The 17,978-nt window shown below is 52.0% G+C and overlaps 1 protein-coding gene across 1 annotated transcript; it reads left to right on the forward strand.

Moving 5' to 3' along the window:
• The first annotated feature begins 3,143 nt into the window (after positions 1-3,143).
• SLC4A9 (solute carrier family 4 member 9) lies at positions 3,144-15,635 on the forward strand. The gene is given in 27 exon segments (XM_007461452.1): positions 3,144-3,291; positions 3,294-3,362; positions 3,690-3,740; positions 3,743-3,847; positions 4,133-4,231; positions 4,667-4,722; positions 4,875-5,032; positions 5,288-5,300; positions 5,302-5,376; positions 5,734-5,888; positions 6,242-6,358; positions 6,522-6,687; positions 6,862-6,950; positions 6,952-6,993; positions 7,156-7,409; positions 8,692-8,750; position 8,788; positions 8,954-9,022; positions 9,025-9,146; positions 9,276-9,386; positions 10,607-10,768; positions 10,916-11,100; positions 12,031-12,103; positions 13,966-14,034; positions 14,294-14,467; positions 15,083-15,238; positions 15,582-15,635. Coding segments are annotated over 27 exon segments (2,832 nt in total).
• The last annotated feature ends 2,343 nt before the right edge of the window (positions 15,636-17,978 follow it).

Consider the following 17,978-nt stretch of genomic DNA (forward strand, 5'->3'; position numbering starts at 1 on the left):
ACCAGCCAGAGACCTGCTTTTTTTTACAACTTCTTCTATAGTTCTTCTTCTATGATTAGATTCATGTCATTTTTTTTAAATAAGTTAAATTAAATGTTTAAAAAACTGTGAGTTTTTTAAAAACTTGTCATAAGAATTACATGAGATAATGTGCCTAGCACAGTGGTTGGATGCAATTGACATTTCACTATATGATATTTTCTTTCTTCCCCACTCTGGAAGTGACTATTTTCATAGCTTTTAATTATAACAGCCTCCCTCTATTGTGTTTACTATGTACCAGGCCTATTTTACATGTATTATTCCATTTAATAAAGCCTATGAAGTGGGTACTTTTATTATTCCCCTTCTGCTGTTAGGAAAACTCAGGGTCTGCAAAGGTAAATCTCTTCTCCACTTGCTAGAAAGTGACCAAGCCGGGATTTACACCCAGGCACCCAGTTGGTAACACTGCTTCCTGCCCCTCAGGGCCAGTTCAGTGTACTGCTAAAGGTCTACTTTAAACCTTGGAAATCATCTACTCCAACTGTCTCAGTTTCGGTGGAAGAAAACAGGCTCAGAGGCGGGAGGGGCTTTGCCCAAGGACACCTAACAAGTCTGTGTTTGAGCTAGGATGAGAACCAGGTCTTTGAATTCCTGGGCCAGGGTGTCTTCCAGGGCTCATGCCCAGGGCTGCTCTCCCAGACAGCACACCTTCACTGGCCCTGTCTGGGAGACCACTGATGCTCACAGACAGACCCTCACTCACCTCCCTTACCAACCTGTGCAGCTCAGGGCATTTGAGACCCTAGAGGGAGAAGGGCCCAGGGAGGGTGGAGGCATGGTGGGCCTCTATTTCAGGCAGCCTGGGGAGCCAGAGTAGTTGGGGCCACAGAGAGGGCAAGGGCAGACCCTCTGAACTTTAGCTGGAATGGGGGAGGGAAGGGAGGCTGTGCTTGTGAGGGGGTATTCATGCCAAATCCAGCGCCTGTCCCCCTCAGGCTCCCTTGAGTCACTTGCCTCTGGGGTTGGGACACATTCTTGAAGGGGTGGTCACAGGGATTCCCCGCCCTCTCAAGCCCTAGGCCAGTTTCTATTCTTCATGGGACTGAAACCAACTCCCCCATCAGACTCAGCACCCAATTCCCAACTGGTAATATAGTGACTTGCTCCTCTAATTCCTGCCCTGGGAACTCCTTGGACTTGAGATATTTGCCCCAAGTCCAGACCTGGGGTTGGTGAGGAGGGCCAGCCTGAGTCCCATTTTTCAGAGAGGAAATGGGTCCCAGGTATCTAGTGGGGAGGTTGACCTGCATTCAGATGAGGCTGATGGGTCTCTCGCCCCATCGCTGTTGCGCTCCCCCGCACCCCATCCCGCCAGGCCAGTCTGCAGTGGCTCAGGGCAAGGCGGAGGATCAAGGACCCCTTCCTGCCATCCCCACCGTCTCTGCGCCCTAGTGAGTCCGCTCTGGGAAGCAAACCCTGCCGCTTGGCCCAAGGGAGCGGCCCTAGCGATCGTTTCCGCGGGGAGCAGCGCCCTCATGTGGCCTCAATGAGAAGCTCAGCTCATTTCCCAGCCCCTCCCTTTCTATGACCTCATTGAACAAGTATTTATTGAGTGCCACCAGGTGCTGTAGGGGCAGTGGTGAAGAAGATAGATAAAATACCTGCTCCGTGGAAGGTACATTCCAGTGTGTGTGTGTGTGTGTGTGTGTGTGTGTAGGGGCAGGCAATAAACGATTAAAAAAATAAATAAACAAGGCAGTTACTAGTAGTGATAATTGCCAGGAAGAAAATAAAACAGAGAAATGTGATGGAGAAACTTAGGACTCCATGAGTAGGTAATATCTAAGATGAGACGTAGGTGACAGGGATCCAGTCCTGTGAAGATCTGGGGTAAAAGCCTTCCCTGCCGAGAGAAGAGCCACTGCAAAGACCCTCAGGCAGGAACAGGCTTCACATAAGAGAGGGAGGCCAGTGTGGCTGGAAAGGAGTGAGCAAGGACAGAACGGTATGAGAGTCCATCAGGGAGGCAGGAGGGCTGGAGCCAGACTATAGATCAGGTCTTATAGACCATGACAGAGTTCGATTATTCTTCTGAGAGTAATGAGAATGTATTGGGTGGGTTTTGAGCAGAAGAGTTATATGGCTTGATTGCCTTTTAAAAGAACCTCTATGTTTGAGTGAAATGGAAATGTATTTAAAAAAATAAAAATAAAAATAATAAAATGAGGGCCCCTATGGCTGCTGTGTGGAGAATGGAAGAGTGGAAGCAGAGAGATCACCGTAAAAGGTTAGAAAGCTATTGAAATAATTCGGGTGAGACATGATGGCAGCTTGGAACAGGGTGACCATGTTGAAGCGGGGAGATGTGGTGGAATTCCGGAACTGCTTTGAAGGTAGAGCCAACAGGACTTGCTAATAGACCACGTTCTCCCTTGCTCATCTAGTGCCAGGAACTCCTCCACACGCACACCCTAGCTGGCTCCTCCATCCTCACTGCGGGGCTGAGTTAGAGAGGCGGACCCCAGGCACACAGCTAAATTAGGAAGTTTCCAGGTGTTGTTGGACAAAGGAATTTAAGACTCAGGCATCTGTTCTTCATGAACTGCCTCCACCTTCCATCATCAGCCCATTTAGTGGGCAGGGCCTCTGCCTATCTCCCTTCTCCCTTAGCCTGCTTGACTTCTATAGACCCAGTTATTTATTAGGTCTCTGTTTGTCCAAATGGGTGCCCTCAGGGTGTGTTGGTGACACTCAAAACAGTCCACGGTATCTGGTGTTTGTATCTGGTACAGAGTAGTGGGTAGTATAATCTGGGGGTCAGTCCTAAGACCCAAGCCAGTGATGTATTCCTGTTAATTTACATAAAATGCAGTGGGGTCAGACCGGATCCCACAGGAAATGCACACCGCCCTTTTGCCCCAGGTTGGGCATTTCTGGAGAGCCTGGGAAAGGTCAAGCTAGCCTCACACTCTCAGGCTAGCAGGGAATGGGGGAAACAGGCAGGGGAGGAGGTGACTGGTTGGCTCTGGAGTCAGTAGGCCTTGCTGTTTGTGTTGTGCTGCATGCGGGTGCATTATAAATGCAGCCAGCCAGCGGGCCCCTGGCCTCAGAACCTAGGAACACACCAGTCCTTGAGAGTCTGTGCAAGCCTCACCGAAATGAAGCTGCCAGGCCAGGAGGAGTTTGAAGTCTCCAGTGCTTGTGAAAATATACCCACAGGAGAGCTGGACAGTGGCCCTGGCTCTGGCCCCAGCCCTGACGGCCCCTTAGACACAGACAGCAGGGAACAGGGGGTACCCAAGGACCCTCTGCCTTTCATCAGCTGAATGAGCTGCTGGGCTGGCCCCAAGCACTGGAGTGGAGAGAGACAGGCAGATGAGTGGGACCCAGGCCCCACTTGGGCCTCCTCCATGACTCCCAGCTCTTCCTGTGTGTGGCATGGTATTCTGACCCCCAATCAGGAGTTCCTTCCTGTGTTCCCCATTTCAGACCCTCACCCTCTATGGTGCTCAGCCTTCTCTGCCGTCTGGTTTTGAGTTCCCCAAGACCCAAGATGAGGGCTGACTGCCCGGGAGGGGCATACTCTGTACCACTGGGCCTGCAACTTCCCCACTGTCTCACTTTCCCTGGCTCTCCTGTGTACCCACTCCTGAACCTGGGAGAGATGCCCTCAGTAACACTGTCTGCCCCTCTCCACCACAGGCGGGTGCTGTTTGAGGAGAAGTTGGAAGTGGGTGCAGGCAGGTGGAGTACACCCCCGTGCCCACTGTGGCACTGCCCAGCCTCCAGAAGCTCCGCAGCCTGATGGCCAAGGGCCTTGTCCTGCTGGACTGTCCAGGTCAGAGCCTCCTGGAGCTCACGGGTATGCTGGGACCCTTTGCTGGGAGGGCCTGGGCGTCCACGCCATTTCTCTACGATTTCCCCCACAAAGTTTTGGAATTTTCCAGAGCCCACCCCGCCCCACCCTGGGGGATTACCCATCCCCGTCACAGGGGAGAGATAGAAATGCAGCGTGAAGAGAAAGTTCACTGGCCCCTGCGTTCCCTAGACTCTCAGAAGGGAAAGGGACCTGAGCAGAGGGCAAAGGGGAGAGCTCAGGGGCAGGGAGTTCGCAGGAAAGGGTGGGAGCCCCACCTCTGTTCTCTAGAGCAGGTGACCAGAGTGGAGTCGCTGAGCCCAGAGCTGAGAGGGCAGCTGAGAGACCCCCCACACCTCATCCAGACCACAGGCACCAGCCCCTGCTGCGGTGAGAGGCCCCTCCCTGGGCCCAAGACCAAAAACCCTGGGGTGGGAGGGTCCCAGATCTCCCCTGCACCTTCCTGGACCAAGAGTGGCCTAGCCTCAGCTCGGACCTCAACCCAGGACTCATGAGTGAGAAGAAGCTGGGGTAGTAGTGAGGGGAGAAGAATGGAGGGGCTAGAATCACAACAGCCAGAGCTCTGTGAAGGGATGTTCTTGGTAGGCACTGTGCCAGAGGTCCATGCACAGTATCTTATTTAATCTTCACAACCACCCTGGGAGGTAGTACCACAATTATCCCCATTTTAGTGATGAGAAAACTGAGGAGCAGAGGGGGAAGTTGTGCTCCAGTTTTCACAACTTGGCAAAGCTGGTCAGGGAGCCCTGGTGGATCCACCCCAAAAGCCTGTGCTCTTAATCACCGCATAATCCTCTTTTGTAGGATCTGCTCTTCCAAGAGAGGCTTCTCACGAGGAGGAAGCCCCCCTGAAGGAATAGGTTTGTGGCACTTCCTTGGGCAGGGCTGGGAGAGGAGTTAGGGATTAACAGAGGTCCACCCTCCACTGGACTCCTCCTCAGTCAAGATCCTGCCAACATCCCCTTCCCTGAATAACCTTTCATCCTCTATGTCTCCTTGAACCCCAACCCAGTATCAGAACCCTCTGAGACAGAAGCTCCCACCAGGGGCTGAAGCAGGGGCTGTGCTGGCAGGAGAGCTCGGCTTCCTGGAACAGCCAGTGGGGGTCTTTGTGCGACTGCAGGATCCAGTGGTGCTGGGGCCCCTTACTGAGGTGCCCCTCCCCAGCAGGTGAGGCTGCTGAGTGGGGGTTGGGTATCCTGGAGCCCAGAGAAGGCCTTTACCGGCGAGGGGATTAGGAGGTTTTGGGGTCCAGTTCTCTGGGGGTGGGGATGGGGACTGGTACTCAGGGAGGGGTGGCAGTCAGCGCTGCAAAGAAGGTGTGCACAGGAGCGTGTATATGGGGTTGGTAGTGAGGTCAGAGGCAAGGGCTGCCCTGTGAGATAGCAGCCTCTGACTCTCTCTGGGACCTGGTTCCTTCCTCAGGTTTTTCTGCCTTCCTCCTTGGCCCTTCCACACAGGGAAGCGGCCACCATGAGATGGGCCAGGCAGTGGCCATCCTCCTCAGTGACCCGGTGAGCTGGGCAGGCACGTGTGTGTCTCTGTGTGTGTGTATACATGTGTGCGCGCTTGTGTCAGTGAGTATATGGACTCTCCACGTGTGATCAGTACAGCAGTGAAGCAGAGTGTGGCTTCATGTCTGTGAGTATGAGGACTGAAGTTCCCTTGGCTACCACCACACCTCCACCCCTTACCTAGCACAGGGTTGGCACACAGGAGGCACCCACGGATACTCACTGAATGCATGCATGCGTGAATAAATGCTTGAATGGCTCGTCTGCCTATGTGACTTGTGTCTAGTTTTGAAACTGTGAAAATGCATGTAAGGCTGCAGATCTGTATTTAGTGCCCCTCTGTGCCCCTATCCCCAGCAATTCCAGTGGTCAGTTCGGTGGGCCACCAACTTTCATGACCTTCCAGCAGCCCTGGATGCTTTCCTAGAGGAGGTGACAGTGCTCCCTCTAGGTCGATGGGACCCAACAGCTCAGATTACCCCACCTAAATGTCTGCTTTCTGAGCACAAAAGGTATCTGGGGGTCATCATGCCATAGAGATCCTTCCCCAAAGGCCTTGGGTCCAGTTCCACTGTTGAGGAGGGGCAGTGGGGTAGGCGAGGGGACAAGAAAGGGGCAGACCTGAGTTCTGCTGGACCACTCTGTCGCTGTGAGACCTTGGACCTTCCCCTGCCGGAGCCTGGCTTTCACTCTTGTTAGAAGGTTAGAATGTGACGTGGACCTTGTTGAAGTGAGTCCCAGGTCTCCGCGGTCAGAGCCGCGCCCCCAGCCAGCAGAGACACGAGCCGCCGCCAGGGGGCAGGGTGCCGCGAACTACGGCGCCGATCGGGGATCCTCAGCCAACTCGGGTTCCCCTTGTCCTCAGGCTCGCCTCGCATCTGTGGGAGCCCGAGGGGCCCTCTGCCCGGCGAAGGACCCCGGCTGAGGACAGGCACGGCCGCGGGCCGCACGCGGCCAGCCCGGAGTTGCGGCGGACTGGCAGGTGAGGCGAGCTGGGGTGGGAGCGAGGGTAGTTGTCCTGGGCGCGGGGAGGAGTCACACGGGCCCCGAGGTGTGCACTCACTGTTGGGGGGCGGGGGAGGCTCACCTGGCCCCAGGGACGTGGGATGCGGGAACCTGGATCACTGATGACCCACGGGCGGGAGGCTCCTTGTCCAGGACGTGCGCCGGAAGGCCTCGTGGTACCCCAGCGACTTCTTGGACGCCCTGCACTCCCAGTGCTTCTCGGCCGTGCTCTACATTTACCTGGTCACCGTCACTAACGCCATCACTTTCGGGGGTCTGCTGGTAGAAGCCACCGACGGTGCTCAGGTGGGGGGCGGGGGTGGGCGTGTGGGGAGTAGGCGTAGCTTTGGTGTTCCACCAGCCATGCCCTTCCCCCTCCTCTGGGTCTATGGCTGGGCTGAGGAGACTCCTCGGAAGCTTGGGTTCCTGGGCTGAGGAATCCAGGGTCCTGTGCTGACAGGGCCCACTGTTGGCTTCTAGGGGGTGCTGGAAAGCTTCCTGAGCACGGCACTGGCTGGAGCTGCCTTCTGCCTGATGGCCGGCCAGCCCCTCACCATCCTCAGCAGCACCGCCAGCGCTAGTCTTTGAACACCTGCTCTTCTCCTTCAGCAGGTAGAACTCCCCCACCTCACCTGACCCTCACTAGCACACCCTCGACCTGGTCTCAGCTGGGTCAATAGGGGAGGGTGGAAACTGGCTCCAGGGGCACCTGACCTGGATTAGGTTGGGAGCAGAATGGGCACTTCCAAGCCCTGCCTGTCTCTCATCCTCCAGAGATCACAGAGACTACCTGCCCTTCTGCCCGTGGGTGGGCATCTGGGTGGCCACCTTCTGCCTGGTGCTGGTGGCCATGGAGGCCAGCGTGCTGGTGCGCTACTTTACCCGCTTCACCGAGGAAGGCTTCTGTGCTCTTATCAGCCTCGTCTTCTTTTATGATGCCGTGGGCAAAATGCTGACCTTGACCCATGCCTATCCCATCCAGAGACCTGGCTCTCCTGCCTATGGCTGCCAGTACACAGACCCAGGAGGTGGACGAGGAAAATAGGGAGCTTGGCAAAATAAGGGAGGATGCAGGAAGGGTTGTCCCCGTACTGTCCCCCTTAGTTAAGTTCAGCAAAATGCTGAGTACTTACCCAGTAACCAGCAGCACTCTTCCCTATTCTGGTTCTGAGTCAGATGAAAAATAAGTCAACAGAGCAGACCCAATATCTTTATTTCTGCCAGTGGTGAGAGAAGAACATTGTTGTATCTATGGGTGTATGGGCTTCCTCATGATGAAACCAAAATTGGATCAACTTACCCACCCAGTCATGGTTGCACTGGACAGGGACTGTCTCACCCTAGAGGAGCAGAGCTAAATGCACGCAGGGTGCAGGCAGCTTACTTCCTAGAGAGGGAGAGGAAGGGGCAGGGCCAGGCATGCCCAGCTTCTTCTCCCAAACTCACCAGTCAAATAAATCACTGCTCTTCTCCTGGGCCAAGTTACTGGCTGGGTGGAGAGGAGCTTGGAGTATTACACTTGCACATTTCCCTCCACATGGACCAGGATTGAGGAAGAGGTGTCCTCTCAAGAGTTCCAGACTCTGTACTAGGCATGAACAAGACTAATTCTGGCCCTGGTGGAAACACACAGATTTGTGTGCTCATCCATTTGTTTGGCGTCTGCTTTGGCCAGTCCTGTGCCGGGCACCTGGGTTACAGATAGGTAGGGAATTTGAAGTGACAAGGGCATGAGGCAATTTCCTGAGGACAGACTTGGTAGTGATCGGAGTCAGCAGACAGATGAGTCAGAACTAAGAACTGTCTGGTTCAGCTGGACCTGTGAAATTAGGCTCCTGATTTGGGCTGGAGAAGGTTCCAGGGGAGGAAAAATCACTTGAATTCTTTTTTTATTTTTTTTAATAAGTGTATTTATTTTATTTATTTTTTATTTATTTATTTTTGGCTGCGTTGGGTCTTCGTTGCTGCGCGCGGGCTTTCTCTAGTTGCGGCGAGCAGGGGCTACTCTTTGTTGCGGTGCGTGGGCTTCTCATTGCGGTAGCTTCTCTTGTTGCGGAGCATGGGCTCTAGGCACGCAGGCTTCAGTAGTTGTGGCTCATGGGCTCAGTAGTTATGGCTTGCGGGCTCAGTAGTTGTGCCTCGTGGGCTCTAGAGCAGTTCCAGTAGTTGTGGCACATGGGCTTAGTTGCACCGTGGCATGTGGGATCTTCCCGGACCAGGGATCAAACCTGGGTCCCCTGCACTGGCAGGCAGACTCTTAACCATTGTGCCACCAGGGAAGTTCCCACCTGAATTCTTCTCTCCTTCCAGGAAATGAGTCTCAGTGGACAAGCACAAAGCCAAAAGACAGAGATGACATCTTCAGCGTGGTGAGGGCCTGTTCCTGGGAGGGCCCGGGGAAGAAAGGGTGGAGACCAAAGAAGTCAGTAGTTCCAGGCTCTTCCCACCCCTCATAGGTCACTGAGGCCCAGCCATTTGCTACGGTTGCAGATCTCCTATCTTGTGTACTCAGTCTCAGTGGACATTTATTTCACTGCCCATAACCCCATCCAGGACCACCTCTCCACACAAGACCTAGGCCTGGTCAATGCATCCTTGCTGCCCCTATCTGAGTGTGCCCCACCTGAGTGTGCCAGGCCCGCAGTGGGCCTGGCTGTCATACAGTCCCAGACACTGCCTTCTTCTCCATTCTCCTCTTCGTTACTTCCTTCCTCTTTGCCATGGCCCTCAAGCACGTAAAGACCAGCTGCTTCTTCCCCTCCATGGTGACTGTCACCTCTCTTTCTGTGGGAGAGAACTGGCTCTTGGCCTCGGGCCCTGTCTGCAAATGGGAAAGGGGGCAGAAGGAAGGGGATGGTGGCCTGAACCTGACTGAGTGTCTGCTGGGTGGCCAGGTGTGCAAGATGCTGGGTGACTTCTCAGTCCTGGCCATCCTGCTGGGCTGTGGCCTCAATGCCTTCCTGGGCCTAGCCACGCCAAAGCTCACGGTGCCCAGAGAGTTCAAGGTGAGACCTGGGAGTGGAGGGCAGAGGGCAAAGCAGGGCCAACAGAAAGGACCCGAGAGGAGGAAGATGAATAGATCCCACACTTCTTCTCTAGTCTTCTGTTTTCTCACTCATAAAATAGAAATAGTATAATAATGGTCTCACAGAGCTGTTGTGAGGACACATCATGTGCCAGACACATAGCAAGCACAGAATAGGTAGCTACTATTATAGGTAAGGGGTTAAAAGAATGGGTTCTGGTCAGCCAGCCCTAGGTCTGAGTTCCACTTCTGTCACTTCCTAGCTGTGTGACTTAGGGAAGTTAACCCGCATTCTGAGCCTCAATTTCTTCATCTATAAAATGTAAATAATAAACTACCATAGTTTCTACCTCATAGGTTGTTTTGAGATTCACAGAAGATCATAGTGCATAGCACTATCACATTTCTGGGACTGGCACATACCAAGGCCTCAATAAATGCTAGCTATTGTTGTTATATGTTCTCCCTACTCTTGGCATGGCCCTACCCACTACACTACTCCCCAAACTCTTCTTGGCACCCACGATTGCCTGCTCTGATCCAGTAAAGCTGGAGCTCCCTGCCCAGGGCATGACAGTGCACAGGACAAGGCTCAGCACTGACTTAGCACCTAAACTTTGCCTGTGCATTTGGAGACCTCCCCTCAAGCTTCCCTCAGGGCAGGAGAGCACGGGGGCCTCCAACTGAGGCAGCCTCAGGGGCTCAGAACCCAAGGCAGCAACTGGGGCCCTCCCCCGTACCAGACGCTTGTAATCAGAGCAGACTCAGACACACCCAGCCCTGCCCCTTTCCCAGATCAAGGCAGGTGTGAACCTGAGTTGCCCAACGCTGGATGGGGGTGCGGGGTGCCTAGGGAGAAGCTCTCTGTACATCAAGAAGTGTGGGCGGGCCTCATCCACCACCTCCTCCTCTTGCAGGGAGGGAAAGACCCTAAGAACCAAAGTCCAGAGCCCCTAGCTCCAGCCCAACCCCCAGGCTGGTCCCCCTCCTTCTGCCCTCTGCCATCCTTGCACTGGGATGCTTTGAACCAGCTGTGCACATACAGACTGCTCCCACCTAGCATTCAGTGTCTTAGAGCATGCGGCGGGGGGTGGGGGGAGGATGGGGGGGGAGTTGTGGAAGAGTGCCAAGGCTGGAGTGTGCAGGTGAGGTGCCCTTGAGATACCCTCTCCAAGCTGTCCACGGACTGCCCTTCCCTAGCCCACTCTCCCTGGACGTGGCTGGCTAGTGTCACCTTTTGGAGCCAACCCCCGGTGGCTGAGTGTGGCAGCCGCCCTGCCTGCCCTGTTATTGTCTATCCTCGTCTTCATGGACCAGCAGATCACAGGGGTCATCCTCAACCACACCGAATATAGACTGCAGGTAAGGCCTGCTGGGTAAGACCCTAGGTCCCTAGCCCAAGGGACAGGAGCTCCAGGGTGGGGTCCAGGCTCCCCCTCACCCACCCCAGAGGACAGAGGGCCCAGATCTGGGCTAGCTTCATCCTCATTGCCCCACCGCCCCCTGCAGAAAGGAGCTGGCTTCCACCTGGACTTCCTCTGTGTGTCCGTGCTGATGCTGCTCACATCAGCTCTTGGGCTGCCCTGGTATGTCTCAGCCAGTGTCATCTCCCTGGCCCACATGGACAGTCTTCGGAGAGAGAGCAGAGCCTGTGCCCCAGGCACAGGGGAGGCTCCCAGCTTCCTGGGCATCAAGTGAGGCCAGTATTCAGGAGGCTGGAATGAGACATGGGCAGCAAGGTGGGGTATTGGGTACAGGGCAGAGTTATTTGGGCAGCTTAAATTGTAAGCTTCCCTGGTGGCGCAGTGGTTTAGAGTCCGCCTGCCGATGCCGGGGACACGGGTTCGTGCCCCGGTCTGGGAAGAGCCCACATGCCGCGGAGCGGCTGGGCCCGTGAGCCATGGCCGCTGAGCCTGCGCGTCCGGAGCCTGTGCTCCGCAACGGGAGAGGCCACAACAGTGAGAGGCCCGCGTACCGCAAAAAAATAAAAAAAACTTTAAGCTGGCGACTCCAGAGGGCTCTCTCACTGCCCCATGAGCGCTGCTGTGGGGTGAATGGGTGGGTTCTGGGCTTTGAGGTGGGTGAGTCAGGTCTTCCCCTCTCCTCCTTCAGCCATGAGACTGGGAGGGGCCTCCAGAGGAGCGTCATGGATATGAGTGTGGAGGCAGCCAGGGCTGAGCAAGGATGAGGTGCTACCTAATAATCCCCACTCAGTGTAGAAGCACCTCATTGATATTACAAAGTAACCATCACAAAAACAATTTCTGTTGGAAACACAGTCTAACTGTCGAAAGTATGTGAAATCAACTTTGCAAATTATGAAGTAGAAGTTTTTATGTTAGTATAAAAATTGCTAATTTTTCATCAAAATAAAAGATAAAAACAAAGAGCAGCCCTGAGCTTGAGCTGCTGAAGAGGACTGGGACCCCCGTATTGAAGTGACCTGTCCCTTCCTCTCTGCCAATTTCTCACACCAAGCTAAGGTCCCCTCCCTGCCAGGTTACTATCGGGGGATCCCTCTGCCTCCCTCCTGCCAGGGTCTGTTGTGATGTTTGGCCAGCGTGCCCAGCCTGGGCACCCCAAGGGCTCTCCTAGACCCTAGATAACTCCTCCTTTCCCCACAGAGAGCAGAGGCCGACGGGCCTGGCTGTGTTCATCCTCACAAGAATCTCCATCTTCCTGGCACCTATACTCAAGGCAGCTTAGTCAGACAAGCCAGCATCAGGGGCAGGGCAGTAATAATAATAAATATAGGAAGAACTGACATTGACTGAACATTTACCACATGCTGGGCACTGTGTTAAGTTTTCTCCATACATAGTCTCATTTAATCCTCACATTACCGCTGAGAGGCATATGCACTTTAGAAACGAGGAACCTGAAGGTTAAAGAGGTTAAGGAGCTTACAAGAGACCACCAAGAGACCTAGTTTCTCAGATCTATCTGAGAACCCAAACTCTGCCCCAGTAGGCTTTCTACCCAGTGGAGCAGGGTGCAGACATGCCACCATCCCCAGGGCTCAAGCACTACCCTTGCTCTAGACTCTCAATGAGCCTTAGACTAAGAGTGTGATCATCACAACCCAGAAAAACTTTGAGGCAAAACCCCTTCACTTCTCCCTCACCAGATGTTTATAAACACCTACTGCGTGCAAGGCTCTGTGAGGCACCTGGGAGAAGGGGGTGGGGAGGGGAGTAATATTGAAGAACAATATGGAACCAAGCCCCTGTCAGCAACACATACACATGAATAAAAATTAAGCAACAAGTAACAGCAGAAAGGTTCAACAAGCCAAGACAGCAAAGCAATCAAGGAGGATGCGGAGAATGGTACACAGATTCACAGGCAGGACGACAAGAGGTTAGCGGAGGGGAAGGTCATGGAGGCTGGGTGAGAGGAGAGCCAGATGGACCGGATCAGCCGCTGACTAACTAGGTGACTCTCATTCAGCAGATTTTTACCGAGCATAAGCCATGTGCCAAGCACTCTTCCAGGGACTGGGGATATAGTGGTGATCAAAACAGATCATCCACATCTTGCATTCTGGTGAGAGGAGACAGATAAAAACAATTAAAACTATAAACTAGGATAATTTCAGATAGTGATAACTTCTATGAAAAATAAAAGAGGGTAAGGTGATTAAGAGCACCAGGGGTCTACTTTATTTATTTATTTATAAATTTATTTATTTATTTTTGGCTGCATTGGGTCTTCGTTGCTGCGTGCAGGCTTTCTCTAGTTGCGGCGAGCGGAGGCTACTCTTCATTGTGGTATGAGGGCTTCTCATTGCGGTGGCTTCTCTTTTTGCAGAGCATGGGCTCTAGGCACACGGGCTTCAGTAGTTGTGGCACATGGGCTCCGTAGTTGTGGCTCGCGGGCTCTGGAGTGCAGGCTCAGTAGTTGTGGCGCATGGGCTTAGTTGCTCTGTGGCATGTGGGATCTTCCCGGACCAGGGCTCGAACCCATGTCCCCTGCATTGGCAGGCGGATTCTTAACCACTCAGCCACCAGGGAAGTCCCCAGGGGTCTACTCTAGATTGGCTGGTTTCTGGGGTGTCATGACATGAGTAGTGAGAAGCGTGAGTAGTGAGAGGGATGTCAGGGAAGAGCATTTTAGGTGAAGGGAATAGGGAATTCTCTGGCAGTCCAGGTTTAATCCCTGGTCGGGGGGAAAAAAAGAGAAACATAAGTGGAGGGAATAGCAAAGCAAAAGGCCTTGCAAGGGGTAGAAGTAAACTTGGACATAGTGAGGAAAGGAAAGGGGGCCAGTATAGCAGGAACAGAGAGAGCAGAGAGGAATGTGAGAGAGAAGAGTGGTAAGAGAGGTAATGGGCAAGTTCCTTAGCCTCTCTGAAATCCAATTTCTTGATCTGTAAAGTGGAGAAAATTATAGAATTTACTCTATCTGACTGACGTGAAGCTTCAATGAAAGCAGGCAATACAAAGTGGGTATGCTTACATGCTGGAGGCTGGAGGCTGGGGTTGGAGCCTGGGGGGGGTGGTATCTGGGCAGCTGGCAGAGGTGAACTACTTTGCCAGCTCTCCACTTCTCTCTACCAGTTCATCCCAATGCCTCTGCTCTATGGCATCTTCCTATACATGGGGGTGACAGCAATTAGCAGCATCCAGGTGAGTCCATTAAAATCACCAAGTAACCCCACTCTTCTCCTTTTCTTTCCCGCTGGTACCTCCTGCCTGCATTTGCCAATTCCCCTCCTCTCCGCTTTTCCTGCCTCTCCTGGCCACAGGGACTCTGCTGCCACGCTGTGGTTGGGGAGGGGACCAAGGGAGCCTTCTGACCATTCCCAACGCTGGGCTTGGATAGCTAACAGTGATGCCCTCCAGGCTACCTGAGTACGCTGCTTTCCTCCTCCTCTTGTTCCCCCAGTTCACGAAGAGGGTGCAGCTATTATTGATGCCAGCAAAGCACCAGCCGGACCTTCTGCTCTTGCGGCATGTGCCTCTGAGGAGGGTCCACTTCTTCACAGCCATCCAACTTGCCTGCCTGGGTCTGCTTTGGATAATCAAGTCTACCCCTGCAGCCATCATCTTCCCCCTCATGGTGACTCGGGGCAGAGTTGGGTGGTATCCTGATGGCTCCCAGGACACTCAGCCTGGGAGGGTGGCCAAGGCCTGAATGAGAGGAAGAATCTACCCTCTGTCACTTGCCTTGGCTCTGCCTGGTTGGGAATCCTAGGACAAAGAAAGATGGCCAAGAGATGACTACAGATGGGCTAGACCTGGGATACCTGGTTCAATTCCTTTCCCAGTCTCTTTGGGCTAATCAGCCACAGGTAGGGATATAAAGCCCGGAAGAAAACTGAAGACCTGGGAGAGGCAAGGCTGGCACTTTTGTTACTCAGTAAGGTGATAATGTAAGTGTCTTCTGGCTTTGTTCTTACTCACTGAGGAAATTAAGAGCCATGGGCTTTGCACTGGAACCAATCTGGTTACTACATCCCAGCTCTGTGACCTCTGAGAAGTTACTAAACTCTCAGGGCTTCAGTTTCTCTCTCTGTATAGTGGGAATAATTATGTCTACCTCATATGAATGTGTTAGCATTCAGTGAAACTACACACAATGCCTTGCACATAGGAAGTGCTCAATAAATGTTACTGTTGTTAATGTTCCTGCTGCTATTGCTGACAGCCCTTGGCTTTGTTTCTATCCCTGCAGTTGCTAGACCTGGTGGGGGTCCGAAAAGCATTGGAGTGGGTCTTCTCACCACAGGAACTCCTCTGGCTGGATGAGCCGATGCCAGAGAAGGAGAGAAGCATCACTGAGAAGGGGCTGGAGCCAGAGTACTCATTCAGTGGAAGTGACAATGAAGATGTGAGCTCCAGGATGGGCCCTCTCAGGAGAACAGGGCAGGGGTGGGGGAGAGAGGTCTTCTCCAGGAGTTGCCCCTAAAGTGTAATATCTCTGTTAAGTCTGAAGATCTGATCAACACAATCATTCCTCTTTGTTCTGTATTAACATAGGCACACTGAAGGAGCGAGGGAAATTTTTTCTTCATATGAGCCCAGGGTGGGTGGAAAGGCCTGGGGACAAAGTCCTGATCTTTGTCTTAATGTGGGTTTATATCCTTTCACTCTCTGGGCTCCTTTTTCTCTGCTATCTGTCTCAGTCTTTTGTCTTTCTGTTCCCAGCTCATCTTGGGATCTCTGTTTCATAGTCAGAGCTGATGTATCAGCCATAGGCTCCGGAAATCAACATCTCTGTGAATTAGCTGGTATGGAGTTGGGGCTCCAGGAAACTGAGCGTGAGGTAAGGGTGTGAGGAAAATGCTCCTGGTGTTGAGGATGGGGAGGTGCGGGCTCAGACCTTGGAAAGCTCCAGTGTACTGAACAGCCCTGTTTTCTCTCCATGCTCCAGTCCCTCCTGAACCCCCTAGTGGGGGAGGGGGTAGCAGAGTCTCTCCAGAGGAAAGAAGGAAACAAGCGAGGGTTCCTGGACTTGGCTCCCTGTGGCACTGAAGTCTGGCCAGTAGAGGGAGCTCAAGCTCACACCAAACTGGAAGGGATGGGAGGTGGGGAAGGGAAGGGCACAATGATAAAAGAATGGGAAGGAGCAGGGAGGAGAGGAAGGGAGGATAAAGCCTCCTGCAGCTTTCCTTGCCTTGGAAGCTCCTGCCATAGGCTGCTTAGAACCACACTCCAGACAAGTGGAAAGATTCTTTGTCACTTGCCCTCTCTGCCTTTCCTTCATTTTATTCATCCATTTATCAAAACGTTTTCTGAGTACTTTTGGAGTATCCAGGTACTAGTGGATACACAGTGGTAAGATAGTCATGGTCCCTGACCTCAGGAAGTTAAAATTCCAGTGGGAAAGACAACTGTTAGAGTGGTATAGTGCTGGCTAAGGGAGGGAGAGGCTGTGGCAGCAGAGAGGCCTCCAATCTCTTCTTGGAGGGTGGTGAATGTACAGTGGTGGGAGTTGGGTAGGGCTTCCAAGAGGAAGTGGTCCATAATTTGAAATCTGAAGAATGAACAGAAGCTAGCCAGGATAAGATGGAGGGAAAACGTTCTAGACAAAGGGTACAGTACATGCAAAAGCCTGGAATTTTTTCCCCCTTGATGAAATGAACTCTTTGGGGCTCCACCTCACCATGGCTCTCCAAGCCCAAGAGCCTGAGTCCCCACCAGTTGCAATGGAAAATTCTGGGGGCTGGAGGAAGACAGGGAAAATCACGGGATGGCCCAGAACAAGATCTCCTGAGCTCTCCTTATCCCCTATCACGGTTTGGCTCTGTGTTTTGCCTTGTTATGTAGTCCTTGCTCTGACCCCACTATGTCTTCTCTCTGTTCACAGGTATTTACGCAGGAAGTCAGGACATTGTTGGCCTTTGGCTTAACTGCCAGATGCTCAGTCGGCTGGGAACCTGGAACGTTGGGGCAGGACTGGAAGGCAGCTGGCCAAGACCTCATTCACCTTCCTGAGCCGGGGGTGGAGAATGGCAGGGGACAAGCAGGTTTGCTTTGTGGTTGGGAAAGTCTGGTAAGCCAGAGGGACTGACCAGACCTCATTCACTCTTTACCCCTTTGAAGGAACCTAAGTCTAGAAGCCCTTCCCATTTTGAAACTTCTGTCCTCACAAATTCTCTTTTGTACAGTCAGAGGGTTGTCAGGGAATTCTTTTCAGTTTGCAAAAGGGAAAAAAAGTCCCTCTTTCCAGAAAAGTATTTCTCTATTTTAAAGTTTTTTTACACATATAAAAATAAACTTTAGTTTTTTGTCCACAAAAGTGAATGAGATTATTGCAAAATATTGGAACACTCCAGAATGTATAATTTTGAAATGGAAATCATCCCAGAGGTAGCCAGTGTTCACATTTTAGTGTATATTGTTCAGATTTATTGAGTTCCATAACATGCTTGATACTTAATATGTGTTGGATGTTTTCCCCATGTCGGTACTACATACATATCCAACATTCCTCTTGCATAGAATAAATAACTTTATAAATTGAAAAAGATATCATATATACAAAAGAGTATATAAAATGTCTTCTGCAAGTGCAAGAATTTCTCCAGAGTATATGCCTAGGAATGAAATTAAAGAGTAACAATAAAAAAGAACACCTGTGTATCCAACACTCAGGTTAAGAGGTATCCTAGTACCTCAGAAATCCTTTTGTATGTTCCTCGCATACTACACCCCTAACTCCCCATAAACACATCTGAATTTTATGGTAATTATTTTCTTGCTTTTCTTTATAGTTTTAACATCTATTTATGTATACTTATGTATTTATTATTTTGCCTATTTTTGAATGTTATATAAGTGGAATCACAGTATATGAGTTCTCTGCTTCTTTCACTCAGCATTGTTTTGAGAATTATTCATATGGACCTATGCAGCTGTAGTTTGCTTATTTTCATTGCTGTTTAGCACTCCACTGTATGACAATACCACAATTCAATTATCCGTTTTACTGTTGACTCAGAAGAATTCACTGCTGAAGCCATCTGGACCTGGTGCTGGCTTTGAGGAAAGTTAAGTTCATTCAAATCTTATAAGATTTTTTAAAAAAAATATAAACTATATATTTTTAGGATAGAAAAAATCGAGGT

Source organism: Lipotes vexillifer, unplaced genomic scaffold (genome assembly GCF_000442215.2).
Source record: "Lipotes vexillifer unplaced genomic scaffold, Lipotes_vexillifer_v1.1 scaffold217, whole genome shotgun sequence".
Taxonomy (NCBI): Eukaryota; Metazoa; Chordata; class Mammalia; order Artiodactyla; family Lipotidae; genus Lipotes; species Lipotes vexillifer.